The sequence below is a fragment of the Fundulus heteroclitus genome, chromosome 21, assembly GCF_011125445.2.
Source record: "Fundulus heteroclitus isolate FHET01 chromosome 21, MU-UCD_Fhet_4.1, whole genome shotgun sequence".
In the NCBI taxonomy this organism is placed as follows: domain Eukaryota; kingdom Metazoa; phylum Chordata; class Actinopteri; order Cyprinodontiformes; family Fundulidae; genus Fundulus; species Fundulus heteroclitus.
This window is the reverse complement of record NC_046381.1, coordinates 31,517,170-31,533,842: the sequence shown is the minus strand read 5'-3', so window position 1 is coordinate 31,533,842 and position 16,673 is coordinate 31,517,170. Positions and strand designations below refer to the sequence as shown.

General features: G+C 45.4%; 1 protein-coding gene and 1 non-coding gene across 2 annotated transcripts in view; both read left to right on the top strand.

Moving 5' to 3' along the window:
* Nucleotides 1-1,027: 1,027 nt before the first annotated feature.
* trnaw-cca lies at nt 1,028-1,099 on the top strand. Its single transcript has one exon. It is a non-coding gene; the product is annotated as a tRNA-Trp (tRNA).
* Nucleotides 1,100-6,949: 5,850 nt separating this feature from the next.
* LOC105928002 (partitioning defective 3 homolog) overlaps nt 6,950-16,673 on the top strand; it is a gene marked incomplete in the record, with an annotated part of 353,527 nt that continues 343,803 nt past the window's right edge. The window contains 1 exon segment of the mRNA XM_036125173.1: nt 6,950-7,440. Within this exon segment, the coding sequence (XP_035981066.1) occupies nt 7,321-7,440 (120 nt within the window).

Below are 16,673 nucleotides of genomic sequence, written 5' to 3'. Positions count from 1 at the left end.
TCGTGGAAACGTGGTTTCAAGAGTCTCGTTTCCTCTTTTCATCTGTCGTAATGACACATTTGTGTAGAACCCTTACAGAGAGAGCCGTGTTTTTCGCTTTTGTTCTGACAAAGTTTTAGAAACCGCTTGTTTCAATCTTTTTCGTTTTTGAATTACGCTTCAAACGACCTCATAGACGCAAAGGATACGGTGAGATGGAAGCAAGCTGTTGCCAGACCTTGAGAGGAGCGGCTTTTGCACCACATGTACACATGTTTCATAATTGTCCTGTTTTAAAGTAACCTTGTGCATAGTGATCACAAGCAATTCATAGGGCTCCATACACTGCACCCTACTGGACAGCGAATGTAATCCGAAAATCCTGCCTGTTCTTCCATAGTATTCCTTTTTAAATAAAATAATAACAATCAACCACCTAGGACTTGTGTTATTAAAGTTTTGAAGTAAGGAATTCATGTTGGAAGGAAATTACAGTTAGGACTGACGGCTCAGACTGTGGCAGCGCCACAGAAAACATTAGTTTTAACAGATTTTTTTTTTATCAGCGTTAAAATGCTTTTTATTAAGTAATGAGCGTTTTTGACATTGATAATACTAGAAATACTGCATTAATTCGTGGCGCTACTGGATAAATCACGTTCGTCTCGTTCCATGGCGCATCCACCTGAGTGGACGTGGAAAACCCTTTGACAAGTAGATGAATAAATATAACCATCTTTAGGTATTTATCGTTGCTCTTAAATAGTGCTTGATTCTTTTTATACCTAATTTGCATACGATACATTTGCAGACGTTGCAAGTTGGGTGACGTTGCGTGCGCGCGATGAGAAGCAGCTGTCCTTGGTGCTGACGCAAGCTAAAGCTAATCAAAATTAAAAGATTCCTTTGCAGGATTACTGGTATTTGTTCCCTTTCAGAGGGAATATTGCGATTAGACCAAACAGTCGTTCGAACACAATATGAACGCGTGTTCGGACGACACCTAGCTGTGGTTGTATAATGATCTTCCTGTTTCATTTGCTGCGGCGGCCTCGTGGCGCAACGGTAGCGCGTCTGACTCCAGATCAGAAGGTTGCGTGTTCAAATCACGTCGGGGTCAATGTCTCTTTTTCTTAATTTTTTTTTTTCTTCTCTCCTATAAAAATTTAGAAGGCCATCAGATACACGCAAGCTATAAACTATATAAAAAACCCAACAACAAATGGGTTTCGTTGAATGTCAGCTCACAGCAGCACTCATCACATAAGAAACTGCTTTAATCCATGTCAGGTCAGTGCTACACGGTTATCAGTACAAGTCTGTGTAAAACCGTATCCTGTTGTACACGGCCTCTTGGAGTGGACAACCCTTCTTTCTTTCTTTTTTAAGTAGAAATGTGAGAAATCCGGTGCAGATCGTGAACAGTACAATGAAAGTTTATTGTTTTTAGATGACAAAAACATGTTTTAAAGTGCAGAAAATCTAAAGACCAAGGTGACATTGTTTATGTTTTGTGGAAAAACATGCTTGCATTTGCTCAACCAAGAAATCTGATGCCCAAGACTGCAGTAACTTCACCCTCAACATTCACAATGTACAATACATGCTTAAAAGAAAAAAAAAAACAAAAAAAAAAACAAAGACATGGGAGTTAAAGACTTTCGGTCTTAACCAAACTGCAGCGACTACTGAAAGGAGGACCAAGCCTGAGCCTTACTAGGGCATGCAGAAGGAAACTTGTCATGTTTACACTTGGTTCCTCAGCTTAATCGCACATTTGGCATGAGAGCAAACCACCACATGTGCAGGAAAACCTCACATGTTGGTATTACAACTGCGCCAGAAGTGTCACAAGTTCCAGGTATGGAAGTTATACAAGGTACAACATGTCATAATTAAAAACAATGACCAAAATCACTTGTTTGTTTTTTACGTCCAACGTCTTCATGCCTCTATTCCACGTTGAATGGTTTGGTGCATTAGTCAGGATTAACATCGCCTTCAGCTAATGATTTTTTTTCCTTCGTACAGTCAAGGTTCTGTAGCAGCAGCTGCTTGTGGATCTCTGCGAACTGCTACGCAAACCTCAGCATGCATCAGGCTCCTCATCAAAGCAATGTCAGACATTGCTATCATTTCAAACAACAGTCCTCCAGGGTTTTAAGTTGAACAAGCAAACGTGGCAACCAGCCAACATCACAAACCCACTGAATCTTCATGTACAGACTCACCTGCAGCAAAACAATTTGAGCGGCAAAACATTTAAGCAGATGTCTTTAACCTCATGTTTAACTACCATCATACATTGTTTAACTATTATTATTATTTAGCATGAAAGCGCTAACAGCAACTAATAGCTACAATCCTTTGCACATGTAGGCCTATGTTCAACACAACATATGTATAAAGCAGATTTTCTTTGGGGGTTTCACAGTACCGGGGGCTGAATAAAACAGCACATTACCCTTTTCAGGCTATGCTTGTGAACAACTCGAAAAATAGGTTTCGTTTTCCTATCCGTCCGGTGAAATTCGCAATAAAATATGTCTGACGTCTGTAACGTGACAGCATGTGCATAAGTCCAGGGGGTATGAATACCTTCGCGAGGCGCTGCGGTTTCTGCTAAAACCAGAGTCGGGTTGCCAACGTGGGTTGTCGTGCAACGGATTCCAGCTATGCCCCGTACCTTATATCCTGCCTCGGATCTGCCTACGACGTGTAAGCTCTTGCTGCGTCTGCAGGCTGCGGTCCAGGAGTAACTGAACCGAGCTGCTCTTGCTCTACGTGCACGTTAAGGTCCACTCGCAGGAGATCCCCTTCCATCATTGGGACCACGCAGACCTTATGATGGTAGCTTCTCAAATGATAGCTCTCACCAGTAACTACCTTGGGTAGACGCTGTACTAGAATGCGCGGGACGAACGTCGAGGAACTATTTTTGCTTTAAAGTGAGTCAGGCTGTGCCACAGCGTTGTTTGTATGTAAGGAATGACTCCTCCAGTGGTGGTGATGGAAGCATTTCACGACTGTTGGATGTAGCATGAATCACCCCCCATTCTTGAGTCCATGTTCCAGCACGCCTGCCGTGAAGGCAAACAGCTCCCTGACAGTTAGAATGTACACATCGAGACAGGCGTACAGTGTTTACAGCGTCTCCTTTGTAGTGCTGCTCCTCTTTCCATGCAGGACAAGTCTGGAAATGTATAAATGAAGAAGGCGTGCGTCCCCACACTTCAGTAATCAGGGGGGGAACTGGGAGTATAAAGAATAACATGCTTCCCACACCACTGAATGCTCTTGTTTTGACACCTTGCCACGAGGAGCAGGGTCCGTTTCTTTAACTCCCCGTCGTCAGCTCTCCATTAAAGATGTTTTGTGAGATTTAATAATTCTCTCAAGCAAACTGCTTAAATATGGGGGCCTAAGGCGAAATATAGGCTTCGGGGGGTTTAACCTCCTAACACTATGTTTCAGTAGAATTTTTTCTGATAACTGGGTCACGGTGCAGACTTCTCTTAAGAATAATTTGTTACTAAAGGGCTAAAATCTTGTATTGCCTCATTGGGCACAACATAGTCTGCCAGAAGCCATTTAGATGCACCAATTGACGGTTTGGGGCCACTTTTTGTGAAGTTACAACCTCCCGACACCAATTTATTCAAATCCAAACTTCTCTCTTGACCAGCATGTAGAACTGATATTTACATGTTTTTTTTAATTTATTTATTTTTTTACATATGACAAAATTCTTTGGTATCCTGTATTAGCCTTCCCTCATGTTTAGTTCCGAAAGGCTGCCAACGTTTCGTAGGCCCATGTGTTTCACGGGTAGACACAGCAGCAGCTGAACGCTTGCATGAATAAAACAAAGAAATGTTGTTGTACTCTGCTGAGACTTCCTGGTGTCTACTGAAGATGGTTGTGGGTCAGTCCACTCCTTAGCCAGACTGACTAAACATCTCTAAAGCGGGTCCTAATGTCCCTGTTTCTCATTTTTTGATAAAGTCGGGTGTGAAACGACCAAAAGTGCAAAAGTAACACTATCCACTGTAGCGCCCAGAAGGAACGGATACAGCTCATTGTGTATTTTCTTCCCACAGAAACAACTTCCACACTGAAGAGTGTTGGAGATAGCGCCGTCTGGTAGTGCTTAAGTATTCTTAAGGACCCTAAGAGCCTTGCCTTTAAAAAAAAAAAAAAAAAAAAAAAACTTAATTCAACCTGTTAATGGATACAATTAATTTAAACATGTTCCCTTTGCTAAGTTGTTATTATCAGAAACTTACAACTGAAAACAGTATCGCTTGTTTCCGCTGAGTTTTTAGCAGAGATGAGAAATGTAGTTTTTCAGGGAGCATTCTGAAAACGTATTTTACCGTCTCAGTGCAATATTTAAACTGAGTGAACAACGTTGTATGGTTGTCCACTCACTTATATAGAGTTGTATGCTTTTTGAGATAAGAGATAAGAGACATGTAAGATGCCATAAGCTGTATTTCACATCACTAACAGATGAACAAAGTCAAATCCAGTCAGTTTTACTGGTGGTTTTATGGGGGCCATTAGTACCTTGAGTCAGCCAAACCTTTGCCTCAACACCAACTCCACCTCTGCTTATTCACTACTGGTGCTGGCAAGCATCACCAAAAGAATAAAAATATATATAACTAAATTGTCATCAAGTGTAATTTAAAGTCATATACTGAGTATTTTCTTAATAAGACATTTAGTGGTGAATAAAATTTCAAGGTGGATTTGAACCGAACAGATTTTGAGACAAAGGTCATACTGTCAGACGGGGAACGCCGTCCCAGTTCTTGTTACTTTCACCACTGCAGGACTTCTCCCCTCTGCATTCCTGGGGTGGGGTCGACGTACCTGAATCCAGCTTCTCGACCCCTCTCAGGGAACGGCTTCATCAACGCGCTGTGCAGCAAGCTGAGGGGACGACCTGGTGCATCTTGGCTTTTCTTTATCTTAAAGCCGATCTAGATTGTTAGGTGAAAACTTCTCACACTAAATGCACTGTGGTTGCGCGCAACAACAACCTGAAGGGATTTCCACCGTCTAGCAATACAAAGGGAGTCCAAAGTGATGGAGACCTTTTAGTTCTGGTTTTGATATTGAATAGTTTGCCTCCCCCAGCTACCACTAGGGGGAGGTAGTTGCGTAAAAGTGAAAGCAGGCCTGTTGGCAAGTCACTTGGGAAAGTCTTAAAAAAAAAAAAGAAAAATGTGGAAACAGTTCAGCTTAGCTCCTCATACCTTCCGCGTAACATTTAGGAACATGAATAGAAGTCCTAGCACACCCTGAACCCTTTCACTCCTGATGGCATCAGTGCTGCATACTTGACCTCTGCAGTCTGCAGCCTGAACCAACAGCAAAAGAAATAAGGAAGTCTTAGAGAATGCTCTACAGTTATTATTGCTATAAACAAAGACACCTGACACCAGGCGAACACCCGGAGCCGGGTTAGGGGCCTTGGACCGTCTGGCACCTTGATGCTTGTTAGTAGCAGAGCACCGTTTCGGGCCTGGCTGGTCCACGCTGGACGGCATCGGGATCATAAAGGAGTCCGAGCTGCAGGGCAGCGCCACAGAAATGGTTTCAGCTTTTATCTGCAAATGAGGTCATACGGTTTATCCATCCTTTGGCATGGGCCTTATCCCGCTATGCAGGTCAATAATTCATACAGAGTATATTCCTCCCATTAGTGCGTGCCGTGATCCAATGTTACAAGGGCAGGCGAGAGTTGCGGAGGAATTGAACTCACCCGGTCGTTCTTGTTTGGTAAAACTGCAGTAATATGCTAGTTATACAGCATCTTCCGTGGGACCATTATGCAGGCATATGTTATATGTTCGACGCACAAAAGGAAGCATTGGAAAGTATTTTCTCTCATTTTTGACATTTTTGTGATGAAAGCCAACATTTAGAAATACAATGGCTGTAGTTAGGAGTTGTAATGTGGTATGGCAGCCCCATTCATGGCACCTTATAATATCACTGCTCTTTTTTCTTATCACATTTTTCCACTTAATGATTATTTATACAATAAAACAAATTGAGTGCTTTTTGTGCAAGAAAAAGTAAAAAAACAAATAAAAAAAGGTGGGCTTTTGTATTGTGGGCCCTGAGTAAATATTGTTGAACATTTGCTGCAACTACAGCAGTGAGTAATGTGAGGTATGCCTGTGCCGGCCTTGCACACGTAGAGACTGACGTGTTTCCCCCGCTCCTCTTTGCAAATCAGGCCAGGCTCATTAAAGTTGGACTAAAAGCAATTTTCAAGTCTTGCCTCAGATTATGAACTGGATTTAGACCTGGGCTTTGACTAGGCCGTTCTAACAGGCAAATAGACTTTGATCTTAGCTGCATCTATTGTAGATCTGACGGTACGTTGTCCTGGGATGAAGGTGACTTCTGTTTTGCAGCCTCTATATGTACCTCCCTTTGTGGCTTGTAGCAGACTTTACTCTATTTCACTTGTAGTTTCTATCCATGTCAGGTGAGTGCAATCCTGGCTGTGACGCAGCTGTTGAGTTCACCAAACCACTCAGCCCACAGTTTAAGGAGCTTGCTTTTTAACCTGAGCGCTTGCCGTGAAGTGTTTGGAGGCTAAACAGAGCCACAGTTTGGAATAAAAGCAGATTCGTGTTTAGAAGGCTCGGGATGGCATCGTGCGTGGTTGCCAGACGTGTGATCCCAAAGTGCGTTGTGCAGGTCAAAGTTTTTATTTGAGCTTTAGAGTCGGTGCCAAGAATTTATGACAAAAAAAAAAAACAACGATCCAGAATCTTTGCATTAGACTCCCCCATTCCCTCTAAAATCCACCCAGACGGAGTGTTTTTTTTTTTTTTTTTTTTTTTTTAAGTGGGAGACATAGAAAAGTGAGTTTTCATGGCTCGGCGGCTGCGCCTGCCCACAGAGCGCCCTGGCTGGCTGGCTGCTGGCTGGCTGCTGAGCACATTCTTCGTGCCTGCTCGAACATGTGGCTCACACGCAGTGTCAGTTGTCAGCTGTGCAGGCGGGGAGGCTTTGTGTTGGGAAGTTTCAGTCAGTGAGTCAGTTTAACGCGGCGCTAGGGAGGACGCCACCCAGAGCCCCGCCGCTGGATCCTGCGCGGAGCCTCCGCCCGCTTCTCCTCCGAGGACTCTCCGCGGCACACAAAGACCATCTCTCTCGGGATTTGACTTGGTTCACCTTCACCCACTCTCTCTCTCTGTCTCTCTCTCACACACACACACACGGTCTCCCGCACACTCACTCGCCCCGGGGATGGTTGCTGTCGCCGTTCGGACGCGTCTTGTTCCTCTTTGGGATTAACGCAGCGCAGGAGGCATGAAGGTGACGGTGTGCTTCGGGAGGACGCGGGTGGTGGTTCCGTGTGGAGATGGCAACGTTAAAGTGCAAAGCCTCATCGAACAAGCAGCCATGAGGTATAAAAAGGCCATCGCAAAGGTAGGTCCCCCCCTCTTCCTCCTCCTCCTCCTCCTCTTCCAATTCTCTCTCTCTCTCCTACACGCACGCACGCTCCCGCTCCTGCGTGGAAGTGATTTTGTAACGTCTGAGTTGCGTTGCGTGCTGGATCCGCACTGGGGAGCCTCAAACGTGGTGACCCCCCACTCCCTCCCCTTCCTTCGGGAACAAACTCTGGATGAATACCGGTGGGGACCCTCCGGGGCCCCTAGTGGAGAAAAAGCAGGGGACGCCTCTTCACTTCTGAAAAGTGGAGGGACTTTTGCCTAAATCAGCATTTAAGGACAACTTTTTAGTTTGTTCGGAATAAATCAAAGGTAACGCGCAAAAACAGCACCCGCGCCTGATTTTCTGATTCCACCTTTTCTCCGTGAAAAAAATGAAGTGACAGAGGAAGAAATGATGCAATACATCCAGAGTGAGCAAGAATTCAAACTGGCTGGGGGGGAAACTCCCCCACCCTCCCTACACTGGAGGTTTTACATGTGCATGCTGCTCAGGTGAGCTGGTTAGGCATGCTGCCTCAGACGGGCCCTGGGGCCGAGGGCCCCAAAAGGAACTCCTGTCAGAGTGCATCTGCTGCATCCTCTGGAAAAAAAAAGTTTGATCCCATCGAGTTTGGTGTTCCAGGAGTAGTGATAGCTGCGCTCTAACCCCCCCCCCCCCCCCCTCCCTGTTGAAGACAAATGCAAGAATTCCAGTTTGGTGCTGTTGCCATGGCTGGTGACCGCGCTTTGTCCTCTCTGCCAATTGGTTCTATTATCATTGGAGTCACGTTAGTGCTGCTGGTCTAGCTCTGGACCAACCCCGTTGGCCGAACTTCCAATTTAGGCATGATTACGATTCTTCTAGAGACATTACTTTGGCTAGAAATTCCCGTGTTGTGGGATTAACACCAAGATTTAAAGCATAAACTATAAATAATAGCCAAGCAGCTCATAGTTGATCAACCGTTGCTTTTAAACATGAGCTTTTCACAACTGTAACAGCGTAACAGTGTAAACAGCCAAGTTGGTTGTTTTCTGCAGGCGTGTGGGAGAACGTGGTAGGATTATTTCAGCCACACTCCAAAACCTTCTCTTACACCTTATGATGTATTATGAATGTATCGCATTATTACCATTATTTGCTATAGGTGAGATGGCTCTTGGCCCAGGGTGCTACTGTGTCAGGGGGACATCAGCGATCAGAAAGAAAAACGTCATTATCTCTTGTGGGCTAGAACGGACTGTGTTGTAAGGGACAGTCAGCACTGCAGCTGTCTAATTATGAAGTCAGTGTCTGGATGGAGCTTGTGAATATAAATGGTGAATATCTTGTAGTCGTATTGCGCTTTAACTAGTCCAACGACCCCAAATTGCTTTACACTACAATCAGTCATTCACCCATTCCCACCCTGACGGTGGTGAGCTATGTTAGCAGCCACAGCTGCCCTGGGGCAGACTGACAGAAGCCAGGCTGTCATCACCTGGCCCTCTGACCACCGCCAGCAGGCAAAGCGGGTGAAGTGTCTTAGCCCAAGGACACAACGACCGAGACGGTCGGAGTTTAATTGAAGGTGTTTCATAACGAAGATTGGCTGAAATTGATCAGGATTTGTGAACGCAAACCAATGGAGACTGACTGAGGTTTAAAGTCGTACTCAGATTTTTCTCAACGTGTTTCTTCCGGCTGAAAGTCCGGACCGGAATCCGATCTGTGGAGGGTGGCTAAAGATCAGGGTGAAGGTCAAAAAGCCTCAAAGGCTGGGAGCTCATAGCCAGGGATAAATTGTCAAAAACGCGAACACAATTTTTTTTTAAGTTGCTGCACTGATTATTAAACCAATTTGTTTTCCTGTCAGAAACAAATTGCTTTCATTTGCTGGTGTGAATAATTCTGGCTGGATGTAAAAGAAAGGCCCATGAATGCAGCGTTTGCTCCTGGCTCTGGGGTAGCGCATGTGTACAGACTTTCCCTGGTTTCCTGAAAACGGTGAACACTCACTGGCCCTCGGTTACACATCCCATCGTCAAACGGTGATGTCGGCCATCCCTACAGGAGCATTTCCTCCCCAGACGTACACCGGTAGCCGCACAGACGTCTCCCTCCTCTGCTCACCACAGCTTCACGGTTTCCCTCACCTCAGCAGAACGCGGGCGACTGATCCATTGATCCACGCAGCCGTGGATTCTCAAAGATCCGGTGTCCTTTCTCCCTGGGGAAAAACGCCTGGCCTTGCTCCTGCGCCATGTGCAGGGACAAGGCCTTTAGACTGCATGGAAGGGGTAATCAGTTGTAGTTTTATAGGTTTACAGCAGCTAGCGTGTCGCCCGTCATCTATCAAAGGGCAACGGCTGCCTCTCTCTGCAGCCTGCTCTGGCGTCCCACGCCCACCATGCTTATGTTGCACAGGGGTTCCGTTTTGGTGCCCGGTGTTTATTTCCTGCTGCGCACAGGTAAACGGAGCATGTTCTCCCACAGTCACATGGCTAAAGCTCCGTAGACAATTTGCTCTGACGTAATAAGCTGAGACCATGAGGAAAGTAAAAAAAAAGAAGAAGTGTGTGCCCCGGGAGAGGGGTCTCAGATTTCAAATCCCTCTGCTTCTGGGTGAGGTGACAGACAGTAAACAGACTTTAATGGCGACGGCAGCGCACATTTTCTGTATCGCATGTCAGATGTGTGCTCCTTTTGAATTCACTTCACAGAAGTATACACCCCCAACCCCCCATGAAGGCCGACACAATGTTGTGTAGGGAAAGTAATACATTAAATGTCCTTACACGTAAAGATCTGAAACGTGTGGCATGCATTTGCCTCTTACCCCCCCCCCCCCTTTTCTCTGATAATGCTCAATAGAATCCAGTGCAGGTTTCCAAAGCATCAGTGCGATTCTCAAAGCTTGCCTGAAGCTCTGAAAGGGACAGTGCAAAGACTAGAGCGAAGGTCGCTCTGGTCCGAGGAGACCGGTACTGAACTCTTGCATGCCAGAGTCTACATAGGATGGAAAACTAACTCTGCCTGTAGAACACATTATTTATTTGTATGGCAAAATACATGGAAGTGGCAGTTTTTTTATTTATTTCATTTTTATTTCATTTTTGCAACCGAGACAGGGAAGCTGGTAAGAGACGAGGGGGAGAGGGACATAGCTAAAAAAACAAGGCAGTCCTTGGAGAAAACCTGAACTCCCTACAAAAACAGAACTAAAAACAAGCAACAGGTAAATAACATGATCTGCCAATGGAATGAGTATATTCATCCTTGAAATATGATAATGTATATATAATATATTCTGCACTTGAAATTACACGATGGAGACGAGTTGTTCATATTTTAAGTGCAGAAATATTATTCCATTGGCAGATAATCTGATTTACCTACACAAATCAAGGACAAATACACAAATTTCAAGAAAATGTTTACCTACTTTAAGTTCCCTTTTGCAGTGTGGAGGCTACAAAAGGTCTGTCCTAGCAGGTTAGTTAAAATGTGAATAGCGCCAAGGAGACTTTTGCATTGCACCGGACCTTCAGCCATTTACGACTGCTTTAATTTAGCCCTTGAAGATTTGTCCTCCATGTGGCGTGCAGTTTGCCATTGTTTTCTGTGTCGCCTTTATTAAATAACAATCGCAGTGGGCTTAGTGTCCGCTCTGTATTGGATTATGTGAGGCACTTACGCTGCAGCAGCTGAGCTCAGACGGGGGCACGTGCTGTGCTGATGTACCTGATCGTCCTTTGGGGACCATCGATGCCGCCGCCCAGGTCTCAGCAGGAGCAGAAAAGTGGGCATCAGTCGCCCTGTGGAGCACCATTAACTTCAGGTCCAATCTGTTAGGCAAGCTGCACTATCAACAAAGATTAGAGTCACGCTGTCTCTCATTCAGCCCTCTGTTCCCAGAGCTTTTGTCTATACCCCCACCCCCCCTAAAAAAAAAAGCGGAAGCAAAAGGAAGGTGTGATCAGGAGATTCAGCTCTCAGCTCGCCATCTCAGCTGGATTCCCATTCCAGATGGTATGCAGTAAGGCACAAACAACAAAAGGGCGCTCCGACGCTCTCTTGCCCCATCCATAGTTTGTGGTTCCACACTGTGGTTGTAACCCTTTGAAGAGCTGCATTTCAGGATGGCTGTTCTCCTCTACTTTCCCACAGTCGCTCAGCCTAAATGCACTCTAAAGCCTTAAAGCACATAATTGCCCTTCCTTACTCCCTCAAGTTCCCCAAACACAGACCTGGCGACATGTCACAACATAGCTATGCTGTTAGGATGCACAAACGGAGAATTTCCTTGCAGGAAAAGACCAGAAGTGAAGACTATAAGTCGCCTATTTCTAGATTATTATGTCATTTAAACAGTTCTGTTAACTGGCTGTGGAGAACATGTGTCCTCTGGGCCAGAAATGTGCTACGGCAAGCTTCAACCTTTAAGCCCGTCATCTATTGTAGACCGTAAAGATGTGCATTACATCATTCATCATGTATTGAGAAACAGTGAATGTTTAAAAGGCCTCCAAAACTTATCTAGAACCACCTTTCACTGCAATTACAGCTACGGGTTGTATTAGGTATAGCTCTGTCAGCTTTTTAACATCTAGACCAGTGGTCCTCAATAGGGGGTTTTCACTGACGTCACTGGCCAACTTCCGGTCCGCCATATTGGGTGGCACACTTCCTTATCTCTAGTTGTCGTACACGTATTATCGTATCGCGAATGGATAAGTACGCCAGCACGCTAGAGCGACCAGATAAGGACGTATACCTGAGGAAATGTTCCGTGATCTACCATATGGACCCCTATGCCCTCCACGGTGCCTTGTTTAGCTGTAATCCAGATGATTGGCCAAATGTAGAGCACGGCGACATAGTGCATTACCTGGTGTTCGGTGAAAACCCTCTGCACACTCTTGAGGAAATGAGAGCTTACAAGGGTCTAGAGGCTCACAACCAGTTCACATCTGGTTATGTACATCAAGGAAATCGCCATCATACGTGGACGGGTGAGTTTTAATAAGATGGTAAAAATGTAAACAATCCGACGCAAATGTGTCGCATGCTTCTGCGGTGGCTGACGGCCGGCGGCCGGCGGTGCGCGAAGGCGCTTGGCTGCAGGGCCGATCGACGCCGCTCGCGGCTTTAATTATTTAAGCAGAACAATGACCAGTGCAATGGTCCTAGAGGGCCGTTGTCCTGGAACTTATAGATGTGTCCCTGGTCCAGCACCCCTGAATTACCTCCGTGTGCCCGGTCTTCTTTCCAAAATAGCTCAGCCTCAGTCTGATTTGATGGAGGACAAACCTTGTCAAGTCTTGCACAGATTGCACAGCATCCCCACAGCATGATGCTGCCATCGCCATGTTTCAGCAGTTAGGATGATGGGATCACGGTGACGTGCACACGCAGGACAACAAGTTCAGTTTCTGTCTCATGCGATCACAGCAACTAGCTACCTGTTTGCTGTGTTGCCTTGAAGGCTTTGTAGTGAAGTTTAAACATGACTTCTTTTGTTTTTCTTTCCGAATTAGGGGACTTCTGAAACCATTTGGCCGCACTGAATTTGATTTAAGACAGGATCAGATTAAAATGCACGGCCCACTCTGCAGAATTTCCTCTTCTAATTCAAACTTTTGCACCACTAGGTGCTGGTCTGTCACTTCAGATCCCAAGCTTTCAGTAGTACAAACGCTACATCCAGGCCCTGCAGGTTTAAATCCTCATACTTTCCCGTGTTTTGCTTTGGAGTACTGTCTTTGCTCTCGTGGCAGTCCTGAGCAACACCCTGTGCTACAGGGCTGTCCAAAAGCACCAAAGGAGTTTGTCTGTGTTGTTAAGGTGACATATACTCACGGGTTAGGAGCTACTTGGAGTTAAGCCAGGACAGTGAACCAGTCCGAACAAAAAAAAAAAGCTTTTTCCCCTGAAGGAAGAATGCTTGTTTGTTTCCTTGGCGTGCTTCAGTCTAGAGAAGATAGCAGGATAGGCCTTTCCCTTAAGAGTGACGCAAGCGGGCAAATTGGCTGAGTAGACTCACTCAGGCGGGGGAAACGGTACCAACCGGGTAACTTTTCCTTTAAAGTAACAAACAACACTCGGTTCCTACGTACCGCTGGTTTCTTATTTGTGGCACAGCTAGTTTCCCCTGACACGTGTGCAAAGAGACATTTCCAGGATTTGTTTTTTTTTTTTCTTGCTGTCTGCAGACGGTCAAAAGTTCACTTTTTAATCCTGAAATCCTCAGGTAAAGACCTGTCACGGACCTGTCCCGGTGACGCTTCGCAGAAAAGCTCGGCGGTTAGAACGCGGGAAGTGCCTTGGAAGAGCCGTCGGCCCTCGTTAGCTCACCTCCCTCGGCTCTTATGTAACAGCTGCAGCAGAAAAGGCGGGATGTTAAATCCAGGTGGAGGTTAGGGACGTCACGCGTTGAACGGAGAAGGCCGTATTGGCCGATGACTCGCAGGGTGGTGTTAGTTAGTCTGTGCCGTGACCGCGTTAAAGTGCTTTTGTTTACCGCGTAGGACAGCAAAGCAACGGAGGAAGAGATATGCACAGGTACTACCTCTAGCTACGCGTACCTGTTGCTGTTTGTTGCCACCCGTACAGCCGTCTGACCTTTTTGGCCTACAGGCAAAGCACGACGCTGAACGGGGCAAACCAACATGGCAGTCATGCTTCTCTACAACCCAGTCAGGGAAGCCGGTCAGAGAGTCGATGGAAAGAAACGGATGGAGTAGAGTAGAGGGAAATCCCAGTACGCTCTCATCTTACTTTACTTTGGTTTTCCCTCTCCGGTGCAGCCGTCCATGCAGTTTTTTTTTTCTTTCATTGCGTCTGTTAACACGGCCTTACACGTCTCATTTCGTGCTCCCGGCGTTGCTCCACAAGTCATGAGTTGCAGCTAGCCCGGCCGTCCGAAAAGATTTCAAGCGCTTCAAATATGCAAAGCTCTGCTTGACTGTTTGGTGAAGATCTAAAGCGGCGGCTGAGCTGATCGCATCCATTTCTGCTTTGTTTGGAATAAACATGCATTGGGAAAGCACCTGTAGGTGCTAGAATCAAAGGGAGAGATCTGCAACTGAAGTCAACACAAAGAGAGGGGATCTCTCTGGAGGCAGCCTGTAATTTACGGAGAGGCCGGTGGCTTACTTGTTTAATCGTGCTTGTAGTCAAAACCTCTGCTGACTTGAAATTCAGCAATTAGATAGATGTTTAATTTGGAACCAAGTTTTGTTAAACTACACAAAAACGAACTCAGATCCGTCCTTTGTTTTGCATCGGTGACGGAGAACTGAAATGACACACGTCTGAAATATAGACTCAAACCTTTAGGTTGTTAGAAAGTGCTAAGCACAGATTCAATCACATAGTGCCTTGCAAAAGTATTGGCACCTGTTGGATTTCTTATTCTTTTTTCACATCTTTTACATTTTGTTGGGTTACAGCCACAAGCTTCGTGCATTTTATTGGGAATTGTGCGATTGACCAAAAGACAGTAACATATAACCGTCAAGTTGAATGAAACTGACACCCGGTTTGCAAAATCTTTACATATCAACATCAGCTCCCTGGTTTAATAGCATGCAGAAGCAGCTTAATTAAAGCTGATGATGCTTTGGATCATGTCTCCACCAGGCTGGCACATCTACACTGCAAAAATTGAACTAAAAACAAGGACAATTTTCTTGAAATTAATGCATTTGCCCTTGATTTGAGCAGGTAAATAAGATTATTTGCCAATGGGATAAGATTTTAGCACTTAAAATAGGAACAATTCATCTCTATCATCTTATTACAAGTGCAGTATATCTGATTATCTTTTTTAAGGGTAAAAATACTCATTCCATTGGCAAATCTTAATTACCTGCCCAAATCAAGGGTAAATGCATTCATTTCAAGAACATTTTACCTATTTTTAGTTCTCTTTTTGCAGTGTAGAGGCATATATTTTCACCCATTCTCCTTTTTAAAAGCCTACGCTTTTTGAGCACTGCGTGTGACTTGAGCGTAACCACTTCAGTATAACTCCGACTGTATGTTTAGTGTTGATTCTCCTGCATTGCACCCGAGTTACTGCGCCACCTGCAGACGTGGCATACACATTACAAAGCTTATGACGGATCCGGTTTCAACTTTACGCTCAATCTATTCGGTGTGGATACCGGTGCAGATAGCTTATGCAGCTTTGTGCCGGTATAGCGTCAGCCTTTTGCAAGTCCTGACAGACTTGGAGATTTACAACAATACGCACGAAAAGCTCCTAAACTGTTTTGCCACGTTGAAACGCCCAGGGAAGACTGATTAAACAGCGGTCTGGCAAACGTCCCCGCTAAAGTGAATGGCATCAGACACTGATTTCAAACTCTGTGAACCTTGTGTAATCCAAACTCTTCCCCACCCAGCTGTACGCTTCTCAGGGGCAAACACAGGTGTTAATGTATACACTGGTATGGGCATTGTAAGAGGGTTTGTTAAAAAAAAAAAAAAGGTAGACGGAGCAAAGCTGGGAGAGTTTCCAGCAGCGACTGAGCAGAGCAAGCAGGCAACAGGCCACAGCGGTAGGTGCCAGAGTCTGGGTATGCCATGGCCATGCCAGGCCGGTGCGAGGCTGGTTTCCCCTGTTATGTACCGCGTACCCACTGCTGGGAGTGTTCAGGGTCAGGATCTGTTTGGCCTGCTGCTCTACTTTTTTTGGGATTCTTTCTTTTTTGGTTTGGCCGTTTGCTTTCCCTGCCCTTGGAGTTGAAAAACAAAACATTGTTTTCATGCCAAACCATTTAAAGAGTCAACGTCTGAGATTACAGTAGTTGCTGCTCGCAAATTCCAATGTTTAGCATGTTAACACATATTGCCATCTGTTCCGTAGTGATTTTGCGTGGAGATAATGTGGTGTTCTCTAATCTTATCTAAGCGCCGCCTGTCTTTTCACCTGGCGCCAGATTCATTGCGGCCGTTTCTATTCTGCGTCTTAGCTTGCGGTTATAGACATTCTGGCTAGTTCCAGACCAAAACAATAAAAAGGCATGAATATAGATCAAAATGCACTCCATGGGATCACACATATCTTGAGAGTAAGGGAGGCTGGGGTTGAGGCTGTGAAGGATGGGTGAACTAGGGTATACAGTTATACAGTAGACTGCTGGGTAATTAGGGGTGTGGTTGAGGCATGGCCCTGCTCCCGAAGCTCAGTTATCGTTTTAACTTTATTTTAAGTCATAGGAGTATGTTTTATACCTCAA